The 23,352-nt window shown below is 46.5% G+C and overlaps 9 protein-coding genes across 9 annotated transcripts; 4 read left to right on the top strand and 5 right to left on the bottom strand.

The window, feature by feature from the left end:
- Positions 1-251: 251 nt before the first annotated feature.
- Positions 252-1,939, bottom strand: T069G_02051 (amino acid permease domain-containing protein; the record flags this gene model as incomplete). The annotated part of the gene is made up of 4 exons (XM_056169261.1): positions 252-401; positions 461-1,358; positions 1,414-1,804; positions 1,891-1,939. The coding sequence occupies 4 exons, from the start codon at positions 1,937-1,939 to the stop codon at positions 252-254; spliced, it is 1,488 nt and encodes a 495-aa protein (XP_056034577.1).
- A 1,287-nt stretch (positions 1,940-3,226) lies between these two features.
- T069G_02050 (putative serine dehydratase domain-containing protein) lies at positions 3,227-4,579 on the top strand (the record flags this gene model as incomplete). Its single annotated transcript, XM_056169260.1, has 4 exons — positions 3,227-3,397; positions 3,460-3,576; positions 3,641-4,109; positions 4,176-4,579. 4 exons carry the CDS (start codon positions 3,227-3,229, stop codon positions 4,577-4,579), a joined length of 1,161 nt encoding a protein of 386 aa, XP_056034576.1.
- Positions 4,580-4,716: 137 nt separating this feature from the next.
- Positions 4,717-6,736, bottom strand: T069G_02049 (major facilitator superfamily domain-containing protein; the record flags this gene model as incomplete). Its single annotated transcript, XM_056169259.1, has 7 exons — positions 4,717-4,980; positions 5,037-5,113; positions 5,177-5,372; positions 5,428-5,967; positions 6,023-6,222; positions 6,285-6,378; positions 6,449-6,736. The coding sequence occupies 7 exons, from the start codon at positions 6,734-6,736 to the stop codon at positions 4,717-4,719; spliced, it is 1,659 nt and encodes a 552-aa protein (XP_056034575.1).
- Positions 6,737-7,880: 1,144 nt separating this feature from the next.
- T069G_02048 (uncharacterized protein) lies at positions 7,881-8,336 on the bottom strand (the record flags this gene model as incomplete). Its single annotated transcript, XM_056169258.1, has 1 exon — positions 7,881-8,336. One exon carries the CDS (start codon positions 8,334-8,336, stop codon positions 7,881-7,883), a length of 456 nt encoding a protein of 151 aa, XP_056034574.1.
- Positions 8,337-11,552: 3,216 nt separating this feature from the next.
- Positions 11,553-12,899, top strand: T069G_02047 (calcineurin-like phosphoesterase domain-containing protein; the record flags this gene model as incomplete). The annotated part of the gene is made up of 3 exons (XM_056169257.1): positions 11,553-11,913; positions 11,969-12,161; positions 12,224-12,899. 3 exons carry the CDS (start codon positions 11,553-11,555, stop codon positions 12,897-12,899), a joined length of 1,230 nt encoding a protein of 409 aa, XP_056034573.1.
- Positions 12,900-12,940: 41 nt separating this feature from the next.
- T069G_02046 (FAD binding domain-containing protein) lies at positions 12,941-14,456 on the bottom strand (the record flags this gene model as incomplete). The annotated part of the gene is made up of 2 exons (XM_056169256.1): positions 12,941-13,431; positions 13,496-14,456. 2 exons carry the CDS (start codon positions 14,454-14,456, stop codon positions 12,941-12,943), a joined length of 1,452 nt encoding a protein of 483 aa, XP_056034572.1.
- Positions 14,457-15,318: 862 nt separating this feature from the next.
- On the bottom strand, positions 15,319-17,060 carry T069G_02045 (major facilitator superfamily domain-containing protein; the record flags this gene model as incomplete). Its single annotated transcript, XM_056169255.1, has 2 exons — positions 15,319-16,806; positions 16,917-17,060. The coding sequence occupies 2 exons, from the start codon at positions 17,058-17,060 to the stop codon at positions 15,319-15,321; spliced, it is 1,632 nt and encodes a 543-aa protein (XP_056034571.1).
- Positions 17,061-17,400: 340 nt separating this feature from the next.
- On the top strand, positions 17,401-19,718 carry T069G_02044 (fungal specific transcription factor domain-containing protein; the record flags this gene model as incomplete). The annotated part of the gene is made up of 4 exons (XM_056169254.1): positions 17,401-17,834; positions 17,895-17,922; positions 17,985-18,455; positions 18,519-19,718. 4 exons carry the CDS (start codon positions 17,401-17,403, stop codon positions 19,716-19,718), a joined length of 2,133 nt encoding a protein of 710 aa, XP_056034570.1.
- Positions 19,719-22,220: 2,502 nt separating this feature from the next.
- T069G_02043 (short chain dehydrogenase domain-containing protein) lies at positions 22,221-23,075 on the top strand (the record flags this gene model as incomplete). The annotated part of the gene is made up of 1 exon (XM_056169253.1): positions 22,221-23,075. The coding sequence occupies one exon, from the start codon at positions 22,221-22,223 to the stop codon at positions 23,073-23,075; it is 855 nt and encodes a 284-aa protein (XP_056034569.1).
- Positions 23,076-23,352: the final 277 nt, after the last annotated feature.

Raw genomic sequence — 23,352 nt, 5'->3', positions numbered from 1 at the left:
CGATATATGTCTAGATTGGTCTCAACGGTGAACATATTCTTGGACTTTACTAAAGGCACATTTGCCAATTTATAGCTACGGTTTGACTTGTTGCATTGGATGTCGTCTTTTATATAGTACGTGAGGGGCGTCTGTAATTCAATCTACGCTGTTATAGAAAGACAATGGTCTGGTATGTACTGAAACAAATTAGAGGCGTTCATTACACACTAAATATACTGAAATGAAGAAAGAAACATGATATCCTATAACTATTGAACGCTGTTAGAAAGTGGGCGGTAGTCAACTCTAGCCCTGATATACCACCATGCAGTCAAAATTATGAATGTGATCACATAGACAACTGAGACGTAGTTCATGTTGTCTCCCTTGACAGGCATCACTGGTGGTAATGCGTACATCTAGCGAATATCTTGTTAGCAAATGGGGTCCATGATGTCGTACGGAAGAAATTACTTACCACAAGCGTAAAGACAAGCCACAGAAGAAGAATATAGTTGCAAACCATTCCAACCTTCCCTAACCAGAATGGTCCGTGACGAATAGACGAACGTCCCTTGATAAGCAGGCAAATAACCGGGATACTATAAGAGGCATAAAGAAGCACAACGCAAGCAGTGACCATGCTGTTGAATGCGGTGTTGGAAGCGAGATACAGGCAGCCCAAAATGCTGACAATGATGCAGCTAATGACATGAGCCCAGATTGGCACGCGGAGCTTGGGATGAACGCGGCTCAGGTACTTTGAACCAGGTAGACCATCATCACGGGCAAACGACCAGCAGAGACGTGCTTGCCAGGTGTGTGAGGCAATAAGGCATCCGCATCCTGTAAGCACGATCAAGGAGCAAAGCACAATGGCTCCGGCCTTGTTGCTAAGGGCCTGGTCAAAAAGCTCCAAGATGGGGACGCCGGTTGGTGTCGAGCTGACGGCATCAAAGTCCTTGATGCTGAACATCATGGCAATGCCGAAGAGCCAGGCAGTCACGAACCCAACGATGACTGTGCCGATGATGGCGATTGGAATAGCTCTCTCGGGGTGAAGAACCTCCTCAGCCATGTGCGTGGCTGCATCGAGACCGTTGAACGCCCAGTTGCAGTTGATGAGGCCGACGATGTAAGCAATTCCGTTGTTCTTCCAGCCAGTGTTGTTGACGAAAGTGGCAAAGACGAACTTGGCGGACTGATGGGTTTCGGCCTTGCATGGTACGGTCAAGATGATGACGAGGAAAGAAATAATCGAGGTCCAAAGCGTGAAGAATGTAACAGTCGGGAGCGCAGTACTGGAGATGTTGAAGATGGCGCAAAAGATGTTGACAACTTGATAGGCAACGAAGCTCATCCATGGCTTGATGACTCTATATCTCATGTGTTAGTTTTTCGTTGGATGTCAAGCTCAAAGTGACAACTTACAATGTAGGATGTGCCATCTGGATGCAACCCATAATCAGATTTCCAACACCGAGTGCGATACTAGCACAGGTGAAGAGAGAACCAGCCCACGCGATCCATCCCGTCAGATATGACACAAACCTCGCATATTTCTTCGAGGCAAGTTGGCTCGTCCAGAAGTACTGTCCACCAGCATCCGGCATTGCCGAGGCCAGCTCGGACAGCGACACGGCAATTGCAGCACACACCACAGTGACGATGATGATTCCATAGACAAGTTGCACCGGGCCACCAGAGTTGATGCCAGTGACCAGAGCAGTGGAGATGCCGAACCAAGAGTTGGCCAGCGAAAAACTGATGCCAAGGACGGAGAAGACGGAGAAGTTCTTTCTCAGCTCTTGTCCATCGTGGCCTGGAATTTTGTTATTGTTTAGCAACCATGCTCGCTATGCAAATAGGCTTGTCTCATGAGGGTTGTCTCACCATTGAACGACTCACTATGGCCGACTTTCGTATCTTCATCTACCTGGTAATCTTCTTTGGACATTTTGTCTGACATGATAGAGATGCTGTACAAGGGCGAGTTATCAAGACGGGTGAAGCAATCGAAGAGGTTAGGCCTCCGACGTTCTGTGTGACACACAGTCAACGCGTGGCCATCACCGTCTTTTTAAAGGCGATAAAGTTGGCAGATGTATCGTCTAGCTTCAACAGCCGACTACTCACTATCTACATATGTTGCCTCCTTGGTGCGCCAGGGTGCTGGAACCGCCAACATGGTATCAAACTCCCCCTCCTTCACAGCATCAATCTCATCTCAAGTGATAAGCCAGCGATGATTAGAACCCGGCAACGACGCTAGGAGTCTATATGATAAAACCATGCTGGTTTAGAAGCTCCGCCTTGCCCATGGGGAAAATCGATATCGCGTGTTCAGGTGGGGGATGCTAAGATGCTTCGATCTGGAGAGCGCGCAAGTTGAAGTCATTGGCTAGTCCTGCAGACGTCAGCCAGGGCTGGCCAATGTGCGTCTTTTGCGCGGTCGAGATGGGGAACGATAGTCTAGATAGCCACCACCCTCGGCCAGCCACGCCGGAACATCGGGTTATGCTGACTACTGGTATACTATAGCAGGCCATCTTCAGCTAGGAGATAGACAGTAGGGCGTAAGCTTACCTTGATTGTGCAACAAAAGCGGCTGTTAGTTGATAGTTAGTCCAGCGATCCGGCGCGGCTGCGTGGATAACGATGGATAAACATGAAGAGATGCATTATTTGAACAGATTGTCAAGTTGGTAATGATATCAGTGATTGATTGATAGAAACGGGTTGCCGCGACCAAGTTACTTAGTGGCGGTGGCGATTCTGCTTCCGGAGTGATTTGAACAATCGGTCGTATCAATGGCTCCATTCAATATTGATAGTCGTGGCATTGATGTTATAAAATGAAAACTGACACTATGCAAATGGATAATTTGCAATGCAGATTTTTATCGTCAATTAATGGGCCGTAAACAGAAGGAGTTGAGGTTATGCATGTGCTCGAAGTCATGAGGGACACTACTTTCACCCAAGACAAGACCTGCTCCATAGCCTCTCGCCAATGCAGTAGAATAAATTATTACCGCCTAAACTGGATCTCCTCTATTTTTCAACAAGAAAACCTAATTAATTGCTTTTCTCCATCAATTGCGACATAATCGCGGGTGCAGACCCATACGACTTCAGTTACGGGTTACCTCATTACTCAATATAAGATAAGCTCAACACTTACACTCTCCCTCCACTGACTGGTATCTACGACGTTGACCAGGATCAATACGAATCAATCAAGATGGATTATTCTCTAGAGCATCATCAATCATATCTCAACAAATCTGTTTCTCAGTTACCCACACCATCACTGATTGTGAGCCTGCCAACCATAAAACGAAATGTGGACAGGCTACACCGCGATGCGGAAGAATTGGGGATTGGATTTCGACCACATGTTAAGACCTTGAAGGTGCCTACCTATCCAGAATTGAGAGGTCTTCATAACGTGGATAATGGACACTAATTTATAAGACTATCGAAGTCACAAGGTTGATGCTCGCAAATGGGAAATATCGTTCCGTCGTCGCGTCAACTTTGGCGGAGATACGGGGAGCTTTGCCCTTGGTAAAGGAAGGATTACTAGATGAGGTATTCGAAGTTTTGATAACTTCTCATGATCACTTCCAAATTTACTGAAGATGTCATTTTCTAGTGTCTTTACGGGTTACCGGTCTATCCCGGGTGTCTTCCCGGCATAGTCGAGCTACGCAAATCGATTCGCATCACCCTTATGGTCGATAACGAACAACACATTGACCTTCTCGAGAACCAAGGTCAAGCACAACCATGGGATATCTTTGTTAAGATTGATGTCGGGTCCCACCGGGCTGGTGTATTGGCTGCCAGCCCTTCGTTGAAGAACCTGGTCAACCGTGCTGAAGCTTCCCAACATGTCAATCTCGTCGGCTTCTATTGCCATGCAGGTCATTCATATGCCGGTAGGTCACCAGAAGAAGCAGAGGCAAATTTGCATGCCGAAATTGCTGGTGTTTTGGATGCGGCATCGCTGCTCCCTACCAGTCGTAAACTGACTGTGTCTATCGGAGCCACGCCGACGGCACATGTCGTCAAGAGCCTCAAGGCAACCATACCGTCCAACATTCACTTAGAACTACATGCAGGTAAGTATTACTCAATGATCAAATAATTTATGAAGATCTTCTCTAATTAGTTTGTCCAAACCACAGGCAATTTCCCCACAAACGACCTACAGCAAGTATCAACACAAGTCATTTCAGAAAAAGACCAAGCCGTCCGCGTTGCAACCGAAGTCTGCAGCGTTTATCCAGAACGAAATGAAGCTCTTGTCAATGCAGGAGTCATTGCTTTATCTCGAGAAACAAGTGGCTTCTCTGGATTTGGTCGCGTTGTGGGTCAGCCTGACTGGGCAGTTGTGAGGCTATCCCAGGAACATGGGATATTAGGGACTGAGAACTCGTCTCATAATGCAACTGATGATTTTAAGGTTGGGCAGAGAGTTTACTTGTATTGCAATCATACTTGCATTACTGCTGCCGCATTCCATGTCTTTTACGTCGTTGATGAGAACGATGTTGTAGTCGACACTTGGCTTCCCTGGAAAGGTTGGTAGGGCCTAGGTATTTACTTGGACTTAATAGTATAGACTTATCCTAGAACAATATTTATCATTCATTGCCCTTCACAATAGATGGTCTACCGCTTGTATCTAATATCTAAACAACCAGTCATGCAGTACACGCACAAATGCTAATGCGCAAACCTGAAATCTAGCCGTCCACTGCCCTGCAGCTTCGTGTTTGCAGTGTATTCCTTTCTTGCCTCTTCACTCATGGCATTCCAAACCTTTTCTTTTTGTTTGTTTCTAAAAATATAGTATAGTTTTGCTAGAAGGAAGAGGACAATGCCGAGAATGTTGATGATGACGAGGTTAGTGTTACCACGGTGATACAATGGCGCATCATCGGCGACATATATGTATGCCGAGATGACGCTACCGACCTGAACACACATCTGAGAGTAGTATAAGATTAGCAAGAGTAGAACAAACTAGATAGATAATATCTTACGTTGTACATTGCTGCGGAGACTGAGCGTGTGCCAACATTGTTGGAGTTTTTAGATGTCCAGCCAACCAAGATTGCATCTGTAAAAGATGGGTTAGCGAAAAGAAGCTTCAAAAAAGTAGAGCTCCATATTTTGAACGTACGGCAATAAGGGTAAGATGTCAAGACAGTGACGAGAGCATAAGTCCCCCATTGATTGACCATCACACCAGGCCACCAACGCAAGGCAATGACGCACGGAAGTGTCCAAATAACTTGTAACATGGACACCAAGGTACGTTCATTGAGCCATTCCGATAATCGTGTAATGAGAATAAGATTGATAATGTGAAAGATGTTCTAGAAAACAGTCAGCTTTCGGCAGTGAGCAATGCATACGGTGGAGGACGCTTACGGATGGGATTGTTAGTAAATTAGTAGTAAACGGGTCAAAGCCAATTTTCCTCAGAGTGAGTGTAATATACGTCCCCGGCGGACTGGGAGGTATAAACACAACCAAGCCGAGTATATAGAGCGGCCAAAGATCAAAGTCTTTCAACGTCTCCCACAAGCGCTTGGGAGTGATAGCTTTCCGGTTATGCATATCTCCCTTTGAAGGATCATCTCTCAAGACTCTATTCACAACAATGGCGACTTCACGATCTGTGAACCATCCCTTTGGGCGGAACCATGTCTTTGTCTGCACGGCAGAAGCAGGCATCATGAAGAAAGAAGCAAGACCTACTACAAGGGTAATCAGGCCCTCGACGAGGAACAGCCAGCGCCAACCAGCCCAGCCGTTGGCACCGCGGAGATGCAAGAGGGCGAATGCGAGTAGAGACGTCACGATTCCAGTAACAGAGAGGGAAGTCCAAAAGTAGCTGAGACGGACAGGCAGCTCGCGTGATGTGTAAAAGTACGACAGCCAAAGAACGATATCGGGAATGAATCCTCCCTAGAGGTCACAAGTTAGCTTGAGCATAGATATGAGAGACATGGCCATGACAAACCTCCAACAGTCCAAGAAGACTGCGTGTACAGAGAAAGCTCGTGCGGCCAGTTAATGCGCATTGCGAAACGGCAACAACAGACCAGAGAACCATCTGTACGGGAATCCACCTATCGGGGCCAACCATTTTCGAAACGAGCTGCGAAGGAAGTTCGGCGACCAGGAAGGAAATTCTGAATATGCTGTTGCCATAGTTGTAGTCTTTTCCCATGTTAGTATATCTCATTTCTGGGTGTCTTTTATGGGCGGGAGTCTTTACATACCATTTGTATCGAGCCCCAGGTCATCCAACATATTATCCGACACTGCTTGTGCAAGGTTTCCACGGTCGACCTGCAGGCCAAAGAACATGACACACTGTAAGCATCGTGGCAGTGTTAGTATGTAAATCTTTGGCGTTCTCGTTTGACAAGCAGACAAAACTTACGGCCCAAAGGCAAACTCTCCAATCCAGCTTTCTTATTAAACGACGCTCCTCCTCTTCGGTCCATGAGAGTGACGGATCGAATACATGGCGACATTCATATTGTGACTTTTCATACACTTCTGTCCAGTGCTGAGCGATGGCTGGGTCTCTGAATGGGTTCTTCTCATCGTTGTATCCATTTTCTTCTGATCCAGTGAGCTCTCTGTCACTGGATGAGGAGTCATGAATGCTCGAAGTCACCTCATCCGTAAGGATGGAGATGTTGGTCGTTTTACCGTCCGCAGCCATTTTTTGATCGACTTCGCAACGCGAGCGTCTTGACAAATAGACACGCTTTTTCGACCAGCCGAAATGCGACCTCAATCTGCCCAAAGCTTGCCCTCACCCTGGCAGCTATAAAGGTTGGTTATAACGTTTCACTCTAATGAAATTCACAACACCAAATAGAGAACCAGCAATTTATATGTTTCTTGAACATCCTGGACATCCCGAATTCCGGGCTATGATTGCGTGCTACAATGACGACGTTGATGATACCTTATCTTTGTTCATGTTTAAAGATGCGGCAACAGTATGCATCTCCCCGCAGTTTGCTGCGAGCGAAGACGCATTGCGCCATTGATTGAGGCAGATCCCGACGCCGTCACGCGGCAGTGGAAACGTGGGGGGAAACGGTAACTTGAACGTCTAGGATAATCGCAGCAACCTCCCCACGCAACTTGAACTTGTACTTTGCTTTCAAAGGCAGCTGAATGATCATCTGTTACATCTGGTATAAATAGGTTGATCCTTCAAGGGAAAAGCGTGACCCCAGACGATAGTTGTGGGGAATCTTTGACTTATACAAAAAGTGTTGAAACCGCTATTTCTCGCCATTTGAAGACACATTGTTTCTGCAACACTTCGAGCGCGGAAATGCTCAAAAATATTGAACCAAATAATTTGACAAAGATATCTTTCCCGCGGAGATGTTGGCGTTTGCCCTTTTAAGCGACTTTAAATACTGTCCTCTTGCCTTGGCGATCAACTCCGTTTTGATGTCGTGATATGGCGCCATACACACACCTTCGGACTGTCGCGACCGAATACACCGAGTACACATAAGGCTGATAATAGGCGCTATGGAGTATGCGATTGCACATTACAAATGCTACCCCAGTTTTGAATGCACGCTTAAGTAATGATTGCAGCGATCCGTTATGAGAATGCTACAATAGGCAATAGATTCATTCTGGTTAAGGTGTTGTATTTAGTCTTGGCGGAGAGCTATAATAGTTGCGCCTATTCACTTTACTCTGAAGCGAGCCGTATAAGATTACATGTATTGACAACAGTTTATTTTAACTAGCTAGTCACAATATGTTTCCTGAAACTGATTTTATACCTTACAGCCAAGTATAACAACCACAGTTTGCTCATGTGAACACGCTTTCTATGAGCAAATGTAAGAGTCGCAGTACCAAGTTTGTTGCCAATCGCAAACCGCTGCGCCATAATCGCAAGACTTATCTCCAGATGTCGGATAGCACGTAGCAACTTGCGAGCCGTCTCCACCGCTGATATAGCCGATGTATGTATCGCCACTCTGATAAAAGTTCAAGTCCCCAACTCCGCAGAGACCGCCCATGCTGAAGAACGAAGTAGCCGATGGGCAGCCCAGGGCACCTCCAAAACCACCGCTGAGTAATGAGTTTGTGGCCACGCCACTTGGATTGTCGAGATTGCCGCAGCCCAGCTTGTTCTCGGCAGAGATGATTGCATCGGGATAACATCCGTCACTGAAGTCGCCGCCTTCATCACAGCATGGGCCACACAGGAGTTGGAAGTCTGCCAGCACTCCGGTGGAGATACTGAGGAGGATAATAGAGGTAAACTGATTGAACTTCATGATGCTTGGGTGTTGTATGGCCTATGGTTTGCCGATTGTTGTTTGAGGTAAGATGGTGATCAAGGTTCCAATGCTGATGAGGAGTGGTAAGAGAGGATATTGATGGTGGCGAAAGCGTGCTCTTTATACTCGTCATACTTGTCAAAACAGTTGAGACTTCTATCATCAGGTGAGGTATTGAACGAGTGTTGCATGTCGTGAACTCGTAACTCACACGTTAGAACGACACCAACTTCCTTGCAGAGGATCAACATTAGACCCAAGTACACCGCTTATTCTTTCTCCATTAGCCTATATCTAACCATGTTTTGGGAAGTTGCATTAACCTATTGCAGATCGATTTCCAAGGTTTCCATGCAGCTGATCCTTATTTCATTAATATTTGAATTGTAATCATCTAGTGGCTCACTCTAGAGCGTTGAAAGTCGAATATCTAGAACTTCACTCTCTCTTAAAAATCCATACCTAAATCACTTGATATTATGTATACCGAGTAACTGACAAACTACCATGATTCAACGTTTGGTAATATTGCAGACGAACGCTTCTACAACATCTAGTTGCCTTGTGATTCATTGCCTGAATGAATGTTGGTTCGAATTTGGAGAAGAATCCCCACCACTCTCACTACTTACAGGGCCAAAAGGAGACTTATCCTAATTCGTTACACCAACTCGATACCTCAATTAGGGTAATGGTATTTAGGAGGAGAAATTCAGACATACTAATATAAGCGAAGCGGCTAATCGGCACTTCCCGTAAGCCGTCGTCAGCTCAGCTCTGCGGAACATCGGTAAACATTTCCCAGAATGTCAATAGCTGAAGAACCACTAGATTAGAAAGCTTGAAAAGGAACGTATTGGCCAGTAATTCACAGAGAAATCAGTTGGGAGTCAGTCTCTCTTGAGAAACTCGCTTTGGAGTCATTCACATTCTCACGATGTTGAGCATAATGAGGCCAAATTATAAAGTAATCACTTGTAATGGAAAAGAATTTTTGGCTACGCAGCCAATAAAGAACAGTCAGAACATGCTGTTGTTTCGCCCTGGCAAACACAGAGGGGGCTGACTTGCCGCTTACTCCGTCCACGAGGTTGCGTAACCCAGATCGTGTTACTCTTAGCCTGTCTTCATATGCCTCTGCGATAGGCCGCTGAGCATCATATTCCGTTTTGGGAACAAGGAGTTGTGTGATGGTAATTATTGACATCATCCTAGCAGCTTAATTGGGAAGACATGGATTGAGAGAAATCATTACACAATCAGTACCAATCTATACAGATATACGAGATGTATTATAAAGCCAATGTAAGATATAGAACAGTTGGCAGGCAAGGCAAGGTTCGGCGTTAGCGTAGCTGACAGTGGAGTATTATCGAAAAGTCCGATTGTTAACAAGATCTCCTCCATGCCAGATATTAGCCGATTTCTGGCATATTATTCGCGGGGACAATTATTCCACGCCCTTCGGGTGTGCAGATCCGATGGATAAGTGCGTTATCCGTCCGCCACCCCATCCGTGCGCTAGGATTGACATTGCTTCCCATGAACATGGTAAAGCATCTTCACTATTAAGAGAGGTCATTCCCTCGGCGTTTGCCTTATGGGGAATTGGCTTATTTCTTGTAGAATAACATCCTCCAGTAAATCAGCTTGACTGGATCGAAACGCCGATTGGTACAGACCAACTGTTGCAGGCATGAAACTAGTTAACTGGTAGATGTAAATAAATCCTAACCTTGTCTGGACACAGAGCCCTGAATTCACGGTCGTAACCTAACGTTTGTGAGCTGCTACCGCATCCAGTATATCGAGGCCTTTATCTTTTCACTATTATCCTGCTGTTTGGTCAAGCTCTTTTGACTCCAAAGTCTCTAAAGATTCAGCATTGAGGTACAGCATAATGAGCTCTCTCTCTTCATTAATTCAATGCCGTAGTGCGAAAGATAACAATTGCAACTTGTCTTCAAAATCTTAGAGTCACTATTCTAGGGGCTCTGCGCAGTAAATGTGAACAACTAAGACATCCAGAAGGTAATCTGGTGTTTACTGGGCTGATGTGATGTCCACTTCGACAACTGACTACTGCCAGAATTACAGATCTCCTGAAAGGGGGTTACACGGGCTAAATGGAATGCTGCCCGAGAACTGATCCGTCTACTTTTGAGATCGTAGCCCCGTGTAGATCATACCCACTGGGATGTCAAGCTGACATACTATCGTGGCACATCCCAGATGGAGTGCTAAGACTTACCCTGCACCATGATGGGTTGATCTCGGGTTCTAATGTAACTCAACGAATCCTAACGCTGTCTGATCCTTATGACCCTACTCATGCTTATATGTTATTGCAAAGCTTCGCTGTTATGTGATTATATTTTACTACATAAAAGTCCAGTTGGTCCTTTAGAATATCCTTCGCTTGCGGCTTGTGATGCCTTCATAAATTTCCAGGAGCTTAGCGTCCGGCTCTCGTAATCTTAGATACTCATTCTGGCAACGGGCATTTGCACATGTGCAATCGCAAGATAATAACGAGGGCGAATCTCGTTGATTTATAATAATTTGACCATACTGCGCCAACAATTGCATCCTCATAGATAACAAGTGGTGATTCAATTAGCCTATACCGACTTAGTGCTCAGTAGTAGAGCAAATCTCACGCCCAGAAATTCCAGCTAGAACGTTTTCTTCACCGTGTCGTCTCTTCTGGCGCTCTAAACAATTAGTCTGCGTCACTAAGCTATATAGACAGCACAGCCAAGCAAGCATTGCAGTGTCCACATTCTCGATGCTACCTGCAATCAACACAAGCTTTGCTAAGCTTTGTGGCGGCGTTCGCCCAGTATTCTGGGTTACACCCACGTGGGATCTTGTTACAATCATGGCGTGTCATCCCCACAATGGGTCTTTTTGCCGTGTCAGCCGGCCCTTGTCTAATTCCAGTGAAGAGACAAACAGTTGCCGCCGATTGGGCCCTGCTTTCACGTGGGATGCAACACCCCGCCGGTGACAATCATGAATGGAGAAAAAAAGTCGCTTGAGCTGCAGGAACCTTTCAATGGCGCCGGAGTGCGGCAAGATTGTCGTTGATCGAGAAGATGAACCTCTCCAGGTATAAATAATGGTTCAAAGGATGCAACCGGAGGTGATTTTGGGACCGTTGGGAGTTCAGCGTCACTCATCAATCGCCAATTTCTCACCGCATTCTTCACCATGTTCCGACTAGGCGCTCTCGTGTCAGCAGCGCTCTTGAGCCACCGGGCTGCGGCTGCTGCCGTGTCTTCGTGCGCCTGGCCTCAGTTGCGATTCACTCCCGAAGGCACATTTCAGATGACAGTCTTCAACGATTTGCACTTCGGTGAGGCTGAAAACACAGACTGGGGCCCTCTGCAGGACGTGGACACGCTGCTGGTGATGGAGACGGTGCTGAAGAAGGAATCCCCCCAGCTTGTCGTGATTAACGGAGACTTCGTCACTGGCGAGAACACCTTCAAGAAGAACTCGACCGACTATGTTGACATGGTTGTCTCGCCTTTGGTTGCCCGTCATCTCCCTTGGGCATCCACATACGGCAGTACGTAACTGTGAGCGATGACAGTGTACAATCATGGCGGCTCATGTTTTCATAGACCACGACTCGGCTTACAACCTTTCCTCCGAAAACATCTACGAGAGAGAGAAAAAGTACAAGAACAGTCTGACGAAGAAGATGGTCCAAGACAAAAACGCCGGTGTCTCCAACTACTACCTGGAAGTCATGTCTAACAACAAGCGTGATTCCACGCCCGCCATGATCCTCTGGTTCTTTGACAGTCGAGGCGGGTAAGTTCAGATTGTAGTTCTGTATCTGTTTGTTTGATCACGGGCTCATTCAGTATTCGCAGAAACTACTACCAAGATGAAGAGGCCGATGGTTCAGATGTTGCCCGACCCAACTGGGTCGATCAAAGCGTCGTCGACTGGTTTGTATCCACCAGAGCTCAACTGACTGAACGCTACAAGAAGAATCTTCCTTCATATGCTTTTGTACACATTCCTGTGGGCGCCATGTACGGTTTCCAACAGCAGAAGGGTGTCGATGAGAACAAAGAGCCCGGAATCAACGCCGACAATCCTCTCTCCCAGCAGGGAGTCCAATCACCACTGTATAACGCTACGACGAGTTTCGAGTATACTGGCCAAGACAAGGCTTTCATGAAGGCCCTCTTGGACACTGAGAATCTTATGGGTGTCTTTAGCGGTCACGATCACGGCGACGACTGGTGCTTCAAGTGGAATAAGGATCTCAAGTTTTTGGGCTTGACTGGCAATGGTCTTGTCTTCTGCTTCGGCCGTCACACCGGCTATGGAGGGTATGGTTCTTGGACTCGAGGATCACGACAGGTTCTGGTTGACATCAAGGACCTTGGAAAGTCTACCAAGACTTGGACTCGACTAGAAGATGGCACTGCTGTTGGAGCCATCACATTGAACTCGACATATGGCAAGGATGTTTATCCCCCAGTTCAATTGACGTATACCAGCGAGGACAATGAAGGAGTTCCGTCTACTACTGATTAGATGATAGATTTGCTTCTCTACTTATGGCTCTAATGCTCTCATTAAACATCCAAAGCAGGATATCCTCTTGAAAAGAAATTTTCCGGGTCGTATTTCTTCTTTATCGTCTTGAGTTTCTCCAGAGTCTCTCTTCCAAATGTGACCTCCAAGTCAGTATCAATAGGAGGAATTAAATTTTGATAAGACGCTCCAACATATGCATCGCCAGTAGCCTTGATCCCGTCAATCAGACGGGCAGACGATTCAGCCACAAGCGACTCTCCTTCTTCTGTCCCCATCAATTCAGAGTGGCGAGAATTAAGAGGGAACAGCCTGTGACGATATCGCAGGGGGAAGCAGGCGCCCGGATCTGGTTTGATGGCGTTTCCGTGTGCACAGTGACAAGGAATTCCAGAGTATATCTTGGGGTCAGTCCATTGGCGGTTCAAGACCGAAGCTATGTTGCTGGTCAGGCCTTTTGCAACAACTCCACGAACCTGGTAAGATACTGGCTGCGCACTCGGTTCCGATGTAATGTGGGTGGCAAAGTCAGCTAGACGCTCATTTGTCAGTAATCGCCTGCGTTCATCCTTGAAATGATGCATCGCGAAACTCACATTCTGCAATGCGTTGCACCTCTGCACCTGGTAGTGACTTGATCTTCTCGAAATAGTCCCAGCCTTTTTGTATATCCTCGCCTTCTTTTGCGCACCAGGCAAAGAAGATGATCATCTCAGGACTATCTAATACGGGATTCCTAAAGTAAACTTCTCCTCCAAACTCATCAGGGAGATTAGGCTCGATGTTGTTGGCCCATTTGTCCAATGCTACCGGCCAATCTTTCTTAGGAATCCTTAAAGTGCCGATCAAAAGATTTGGTGGTGGATAGACTTTAATTGTGAGTTGTGTCACAACACCCCATATGCCGTTTCCAGCCCCTCGAAGTGCCCAGAACAGATCTGGGTGATTTTTATCGTCGACATCAACCGCAGACCCATCAGCAAGAACGACACGAGCGCCGAGGATATTATCGACACCAAGGCCGTATGGCGAAGAATAAAGACCATAACCTCCCGCCATTGCCCATCCTGCGTAACCGAGCCTTGGATGCCATCCGATAGGTGTAAAGACACCCTGCTTTGACAGAGAAACAGCCAAATCAACTCCTATGGTGCCTCCACCAATAATTGCAGATGCCTTGTCATCGGACACATGGATAGAGCACAGGCTGCGAAGGTCCAGTAAAATGCCTTTGTCAGTTCCCTTGTAGTTTCTTCCCGCCATTTCCAACCCTCCAGAGCGAATTCCTAGAGGTAATCCAGCCACGCGGGCTGCTTTAATAGTGGCCTGGACATGGCTTTCATTTAGAGGCCGAACTACCGCTAGTGGTTTAGTCGTCGTTGATTTCTTGAATGCAGGACTTATTGTCTCATAAACGGGATCGGCCTTGGTGTATACAATGTCTGGGAAGTCGTCGTAGAGCGGCAAAAGACCAGGGATTTCCGCTGCAATATCATTCCGTATAAGCGATGCTGGAGGCACTTGAGTGCTTAGAAATACGGTTTTCTGAAATTGCATATTGAATAATAGGATGGGGTGTGAAAGAGTAAATTCCGAAGCACTGAGTGTTAAAGACTGGATGCGCATGACTCTTCTTATATGACATCCAGGATTCCGCATTTCGTCAGCGCGTTCCAATGCAAATTACAGTGGGCTGCAGCATTATACTCACCTAAGATTTAGTGGCTTGTATCCTGTCAGCAGCTAAGAGACGACAATTGGTTGTAAAGAACACAGAATGAGGGACTCTTGTTTCGAGTAAGAATTAAGCGTGGGGTTATCTAAAACCCGAAAGTCAAATGAGAGAACCTTGGAAGTCGTGTGACGCATCAGCAAATGCCTACTTACAAGGCTCAAATTCGGTGGAAGAGCGCGGAGATAGCGAGTTGAGCGGGATTCGTTTGGAAACGACAAGTCCGACGATCAAACGGGATCTGGTGATGATGCGTCGAATACAAAGGAGGGGCTGTGAAAAGTAAATAATCACGTTGAAAGAAAACTGTGATAACTATGCTAGATGTAATGAAGCGTGAGAACTCCAGGAGAGGTGAATATGCCATTAAACATTTAGAGATATGTGTACAGATGGACGCTCGGTAGAAGCTACATGCTTGACATGGCGCGCAGCTAAGCAAAGAAGAGTATATACAATCTATTGTACAGTTCGGAGATTTTTCTATCTATTAAACGTCTAATCAATAATTCCAACTCCAGAATGCAATTTGTCCGACTCGGTGCCTCATTTATGGACCTTGTCTAATCTATGGCCTGCTTGTTTTTTTTTCTCTCAGTAACCCAACGAAATGCGCATATGCTCATCATTGTCGCGTTTTCATAATCATTGCTAGAGATATACAAGATGTTCATCAGAGCCACTTGTTTATGCTGCCTCGACCTGAGGTGAGGGGCTTCCACTCTGTTCGCTCTTTGCGCGTTCTTTGAGACTGCGCCATTCGACAAACACACTTCCAAAGATGGTGACGGCAGAGATGGCCGCCATCATGATAAAGACTTCCATGAGGGCGTCGTTATAATCTTGGAGCAGCAGTTTCAAGTCACTTACTGGAACCAAGTTTTTAATCTCAGTAGCTCCAGCAGCCGCGATTTCTTTGGGATCGATATCAGGAATATTTTTGGCTGTTCGGGAGGACAAGTTGGTGATGAAGAGTGTCTGCGCAACCGGGAGGAAGATTGACGAGCCGAGGAAGCGAGTGAACATGACAAATGCAGTTCCACTTGAGATGTCGCCTCTTTCTAAAACAGTCTGCACAACGTTCATTGCTTGTTGTGAACCGAATCCAAGGCCTAGCCCAAAGATAACCTGGTAACCAATCCATTTGGAGTGACCTGTCCCCGGCTCAAGCATTGATAGGAGTCCTGCCCCAATAGCTGACAAGACTGAACTGGCATAGAAAAACGGAGTGTAGTAGCCGAAGCGAGAAATGGCGGCGCCAGACGACAAAGAGCCAACAACTACCGACAGAATCGTGGGTAGCAGGGAAATACCAGAGTTGATGGCGCTGACATTTTTGATGGCTTGGAACCAGATTGGAAGATAATACATGACAACCATCATGCTGGCGCCGTTGAAGAAACTGAAGAAGCAAGCCGCTGCAACGCTGCGCTGCGTCACGATGCGAGGAGGAAGAGTTGCGGCTTCTCCTTTCCATGCCTGGACACCAATGAAAACAAGACAGAGGACGCCGCAAAGAACCAAGAGAACAATGATTCGAGCATCATCCCAGGGATATTGAGTGCCTCCCCATTGAAGTGCCAGAACCAAGCAGACGATTCCTGGGAAAAAGACGAGGTTGCCAATGGGGTCAAGTTGCTGAAATTTGCCCAATAGTGTTTCTGCTGGTGCATCGAGTTTCTGGTTGGGCAGGTGTAGGATGAAGAGAGTGACAATAATGGACACGGCTCCGATTGGCAGGTTGATGTAGAAGCACCATCTCCATGTAACCTTGTCTGTAAAAGTGCCTCCAATCACGGGTCCAATGACAGATGCAACGGCGAAAACGGCTCCGAAAAGGCCTTGGTATACCGGTCTCTGCTGTAGCGGAATGACGTTGAACATGATAACCATGAGCCCCGAAAACATGCCAGAAGATCCCAGGCCAGCAATTGCACGACCGATAATAAAGGCAACAGAGCTAGGAGCTGCACCGCAAATGGCAGAACCAACTTCAAAGAGAACAACGCCGCCGAGAAACACGGGCTTTGCAGGGTAATATTTGTAGACCTTGCCCATGACCAGCTGGAAGCCGCACATGGTGAGGAGATATGCCGTGCCATACCAGCCAACGTCGTTTAGTGAATGGAACTCGTCCGTGATGCGAGGGATAGCGGTCGATAGGATGTTTTGGTCCTAGAAAAAACAGTTAAGTTAGCGATTGGATTGAATCTGGCAATAAGCGCTAAACAGCTGAGTGTGTGCTGAAAAGCTTCTATTCGATCGATCTTCCATACCAGGGTTACCAAGAAGATTGCCAAGTAAAGTGCCACCATGACAAGGATTCGCTTCTGATTGGAGGGATACTCCGGAGGGGCCTCCATCTTCACGGTGGTCTCGGTGGTTGCCGTGGGAGGCTTTTCATCCGCATCCAACGATGATTTCGACATGATGGCTGTAAGAGAATTTCGCAATTCTTACAAGGAGATTCGATTCTAAACAAGTCGAAAATCAATTTCCACAACTTGGAAGCCCGTGGAAACATACCATTGTTTAAAGCCATAAGGAGGATTTCATGCAATCTTATACCGTGTGGCGCTAGAACCGATCCGCCTCTCGGGGCTCAAAAATGCAAAATTTCACGCCCGAACCCCGAAGGAATCTACACGAACTCTCCTCCTGACAACATAAAACTAGGCAGAACAAACGCCATTTCTCGCTCCTTAATTTTGAACTTTCGGAGTTGTGGACTTATGTTAACACCGAGAGAAAAAAAAAACAGTCATAGTCATGGACATGCAGCAGGTTGTTATGACCGACACCCCGAAGCGGCCAGAAACCGACTTGAAGGGATTCTCCTGTCTAAGTTGCCGTCAGCGAAAAGTCAAATGTGACAGGCGAACTCCGTGTCTAAACTGCGTTAAAGCGGAGAGGCAATGCAGCTTTGTTGCCCCGGTTCGTGGCAAGAGGAAGCGGACGAAGCCTCCACGAGAAACGCTCCATGCGCGGGTGAAACGATATGAGGAGATGCTCAAGGCGTACGGGGCCAAGATTGAGCCCTGTGATGACTCTGATATGTCTGAAACCGAAACAGAGCCTCAAAGTATTACACCAGAGTCGAGTGGGAGCATGTCTGCGATGAGGATGCAGGGGTGTTGCATAATGCCTGAAGATATTAAACCAAAGTTTATCATCAAAGAGGGGGCATCGAGATACTTTGATAGGTATGGTCGGTCACCAGTGAATGCATATTCAAACAAGGTGGTCTCTTACATGTTGTTTAGTGCCCTCTGGTCCAATTTATCAGACGATGTAAGTAAAAATCTTCTTTTGTATCCCAACAAGCTGTTTACTGACTTTAATCTATCTAATAGTTTCAGCATCCAGAATCTACCAATTTCAACGATGTGGGAGAGGCCGTGCCTGTCGAGCAAGACAACCACATCGATGAAGGCGGATTATTTTTCGAACAGGAGCACACTGACAAGATTGAAAACCTTTCGAAGCTGCACCCTTCCCCGCAGCTTCTCTCAAAATTGAAAGAGATTTACGCGGATCGGGTGGATCCTATGATGAAAATCCTCCATCTTCCCACGTTTTGGGTCTCAGTGGCGAATGCGCTTCGGCACCCCGACAACATACCCAAGAGCTTGGAGTCGCTCATTTTTTCGTTTTATCTGGTAACAATCAGCTCGTTGAAGGATGATGAATGCCAGCGCCTGTTTGGACTGTCGTTATCGACCACTATGTCCCGCTATCGCGTTGCGACTCGACAAGCCTTGATCAATGCGAGGTTCGTGTCTACATCGAATCTGATGACGCTGCAGGCATTTAGTATCTTTACGGTATGCCCTTGAGCCTCAAACGTTTTTTACGCGTATCATGCAGCTAATCTTCGAAAACAACAGGTTTGTGTTAGGAACACGTATCGATGCGACACCCTCTACATCCTATCAGGCGTGGCTATTCGCCTTGCTCGCAAAATGGGCCTTCATCGAGATGGCACGTTTCTCGGACTCTCTCCCTTTGAAACCGAAATGCGAAGACGTCTTTGGTGGCATCTTGCCCATGTTGACTGTCGTACGGCTGATGTGATGGGCACCAAGCCGTCTCCAGAGATATCCAACGGCGATACACAAAAGCCTATTAACGTGGACGATGAAGAACTCCACCCAGATATGAAGAGAATGCCAAGCGAGCGCCACGGCATCACTGGCATTTCTCTTTGCCTGCTCAAATGCGAGATTATGGAGACTTTGTGCAAGTTTGCAGATCCGTATCCGACTGATTTGCGCTGGGAGATGCTGTACAATCCCGATATTTCGGTTGCCAGAAAGGACAGCCTCATAGACGCTGTTGAAGATCACTTGGAAAAGAAGTACTTGCGGTACTGCGACCTTGCGAATTCGCTGCACACTTTCATCTCTGTTATGATCCGATCAGCAGTGTGCAAGATGAGGCTTTTTGCTCACAATATTCGGCAATTCGCCCATCATTCCGCCAAAGCCACCCAGAAAGACCACGATGTAGCATTTTTCAACGCAATGAAGCTATTGGAATATGCGAACCTGATACAGGGAGGCCACATGGGTGTGGACAAGTACATGTGGCAAATTGGCACCAGTTACCTATGGAACACAATGCTCTACCTTCTCATCGAAGTTCGCGCTCGCAAAACGGGGCCCGATGTCGAAAGAGCGTGGCAGCTAATTGCAATCGTCTTTACCCGTTGCCCTCAAGTATTGGAGGAATTCACCGGATCTGTCTATGTAGCACTGGGCAAATGGACACTCGAGGTTTGGGATAGTTACATTGCAGCTTCGAAAGCCGAGGGCCTTCCAGAGCCAGTGACGCCCGACTATATCAACGAGATCCGGGAGTGGCAGAGGCTCAAGGCGGAATCTGAAGCCGCGGCGAAGAGTAATAAAGCAGAAGCGAGGCCTGTTACTCGGCATTCGGTTGGCATCGAGAAGTTCTCGTATGCAGACTATCTAGATACCGGGTTTTCGGAATCTCAGTACTTTCCAAACTTGTTTTCTTTTGAGACTGATCCGAATCAATGGTTGCAGTGGGAGCAAATGGTGGCGGAACAAGGGTTTCCGAATTGATATAAACAATTTTTTACTGGGCGTTTGGCTGGAAATGCCATCTGTATATTAATCCACTCAATACCGAACTAGCTTATAGATTCTTTAAATGCTGAACTCTTCTCTGCATTGCAGTATAATCCATACTGCGACGTGAACATGGGATCAATGTTTGTAAGCTCAGCGTACATGAACTAATATCAAGTTGCTTGATGAATGGTACTCAACTTCAAAGCAGCGACAATCGGATCGTGTAGGTCTACCTTGAATTCTCTTTCAATCTCAACGGTTTGATGAAATGTGTTCCTACAATGTCCCAACAATCTCTTATTAAGCTTCTAGTCATCGTACTCCTACTGGTGGGTCAGTCGATAAAGGAGTGGTCTGTGGGATTCATCTTTCATGGCTTAGTGTAACGACAAGGGTGTACATATCGCCCCTATTAAAAATCGCACGAGGTGACGCGGCATGCAATCTCTCACGAGATACAGTTTGTCTTCCCCTCTCTCGAACAATCTTTCCTTTATTAGTCGGATGGAATTAGGTGTCCTATTTACATAATACGACTTAAATACGCACAGAATGATTCTTTATTAGATATTAAATTACTCCAGTAAAAGAAGAACCCCGCCGAACTTTTTGAGGCCCTAGTTAGATGCTTGGCAACGGCCTAGGGTCCTTGAGTGACCCTCATTATCTCAGTAGTATCAACACCTTAGGTGGTATTATACCAAGCACCAAATCGTATCGTGCAAATTACCAGATTAGGCATTACCCGAATGCAGATGGTTCAAAACCATCGGAAAGTTATAGTAACATATCTATACTATAATATGACACGGCGAACGTAGCATCGTAAGCGTGCTTGTCTGGTAAGCATAGCGGAGTCATCGTAGGGTAGTATGCCGTAGCAGTCTTTCGTATACCTATTTCGATATACTTTTATTATCAGGCTCTTTATTCTTTATAATCGCGCTCATTGCGCTCATCATTCGATTTTGCTACTATATAACATGCAGAGAACGAAGCAGCGGCGGCAGCATTCCTAGCACGCTTCCTACCAGAAGAATTCGATTGTCGTGAATTTTGAAAAGCAAAGTTGATTGGAATATTTCGTTCCAACAGTCGTTTTGCTTCTTCGACTAGACTTTGGAAAAATAACAGAAAATGGACAAGGAACTTTGACTATGAACCATTTGGGTAGAAATGTATGCTACGTATTGGGTAACGGGCTATTCAACACGCTTCAACATCCTGATATCCATACGTATTCATAAAGCTGTGATAACGGGTTTCACGGTGATACAAACAGGGCACCGGGTCCTCAGATTACATAACTGACATCCTAGATCACTAGACAGTAGTGCGGACTTGGCGAGGCCGAAATCCGCGGTTGAGGTGGGTCAGATGGGTAGATCAAAGCTGCAGTGACATAATGACACACATGCTATAACTGGCAATAGATGCCGGAAGGCTTAGCAAATCAACATAATCGTATGAAAGATTCCAAATGAATGAAGAATTTCGTGCAACACAACCGATACACCCCGGCTGGAAAGATTTGGCACCACTTAATAGCTACAAGCCGTAGAATCACTATCCCATGCCGCCTGTAATCGTGGGTGCCAAGTTCAATCATAACAACTATCAACTTGATAGAACAAGGTCGCTATTAATCCTCAAACTATGGGGAAATAGTAATCATGCTTAAAGACAGATTCCACTTTCCTCACAAGGCCTGTTCCATTAATATTCCACGAATCGGAGCAACTCGGGTATCTGCAGCCTCCAACTCCAGGTACATCTAGGTTGAGCTTTTAACAAGATACACCATCGGGAAGGATGAAGGATTCCACATGCCATCAGATAGTAGCCGACAACTCAACCGCTAACCGCAAGGAGTAAAAGCTTCTATATGAAAGTGCTCACAGCGAGTGAAAATCCCTCCGAAAGGAGCTCGAAAATCACCGCTAGTGCCGCACCTGCCGCACCTCCCGCACCCACTGATGATCAGCACCGGGATCATAAGCTTATAACGTGCCATCGATATATATATGTTCATGGACATCAACAAGGATTCATCTAGCTTCATCCTACGTGATGGAGCCATCTATGCAAGATTACTCCATGACATTCACACACAGACGCAACAGATTCGTACAACCGTCTCTGTCTTCAGACAATGACAGCAATTGTTGGCTCAGCATACGCTTGGCAAACTATACGCCAACACAGAGATATGTTGCCTTAGTATTTGGCGGGGAGTAATTCCCACAGATTCGTCACTCGGAAAATTAACCCTCTATAATCTTCCACAATGAGTTTAGCCACTATTTCTCAAGATCGCCGTTGCTTTGTAAGAGAAGTTCAGGTTGCATTCGGTATTTATTGGCCGCCTTCATATAAGTTAGATTCCTTGAACATTGAATTGAGATAACACACTATAAAGAGCCGGACCCCAATCGATATGAAAACTTTCTGACTCTCCTCCATCTTTATCCATTTCATTGACTATACAAAACCATGGCCTCATTTGCTACCACTCACGTTAAGCCTTACGAGGCCCTCACCAAGGCCGTGGCAACTAATCCACTGACTGGCAAATCTGCCCTCATCACAGGCGCCGGTCGGGGGGTAGGAGAACACATCACACGCGAGCTTGCGGCAGCAGGTGTATCTCGAATTGCGCTCGTCGGTCGTGACCTTGAGCGCCTAAACCAGACCAAGAAGAACTTTCAAGAGACTTTTCCTGGAACCGTTTTCGAGGCGTTTTCGGCCGACATCACAGATGAAGCAAAGATTGCCTCCGTCTTCAAGGAGTTTGGGGCTCCTGATATTGTGATAAATAACGCCGGCCACTTTCCTGATGAGGGGCCCTTTATCAAGGAGGATTTGAAGAGCTGGTGGAAAGGCTTTGAGATCAACATTCTAGGAACGGCAATCGTCACACAACAATTCCTTCGAGCCAAGCCCGAGGGCAAGAGTGCCACCGTTATCAGCCTTTCCACCATCGGTATTCATATGCGATTTCCACTCCCTGGGTGGTCAGGATACGCCACCAGTAAAATGGGCCAAGCACGAGTCTTTGAGCTGCTCCGTTTCGAGCATCCCGAAGTTCGGTTCATCAACGTCCACCCCGGCAGCGTCGAGACCGATGGCTATGCTAAGACAGGCCTCCCGGCACCTCCTAACGGTATGACGGATGGAAAGCTTACAGGTCAATTTTTTGCTTGGCTTGCTTCTGATGAAGCAGAGTTTCTGAGCGGGAGATTTGTTTGGGCAGACTGGGATGTGGATGAGCTCAAGGCCAAGAAGGAGCAGATTATCAACGATGACTTGTTGCTCACGACAATCGATGGATTAGTCAAGGGTTTCTAAAGCACATGATGTACAATGCCTGACGAGTCTCATTCCTTTATATAGTTCAGTTGAATGACATTACGTATACCATTTCAATTTGAATTGATTCTACAATACGAAGGATTTATTTCCTATAAGTTGGTCCTAAACGCCGTTTGATGTTCAACCTCTTTCTTACACTTGAAAGTATGCTTAGTTCGAATGCAATAGCAATCGTAGCCGATTTTCCACACTATCCAGCATACAGGTCGCCGAATATGAGGCACATATTGTTGAGAGTAGATACGGAGATTCC

Source organism: Trichoderma breve, chromosome 1 (genome assembly GCF_028502605.1).
Source record: "Trichoderma breve strain T069 chromosome 1, whole genome shotgun sequence".
In the NCBI taxonomy this organism is placed as follows: Eukaryota; Fungi; Ascomycota; class Sordariomycetes; order Hypocreales; family Hypocreaceae; genus Trichoderma; species Trichoderma breve.
This window is presented reverse-complemented; position numbering and strand designations above follow the sequence as displayed.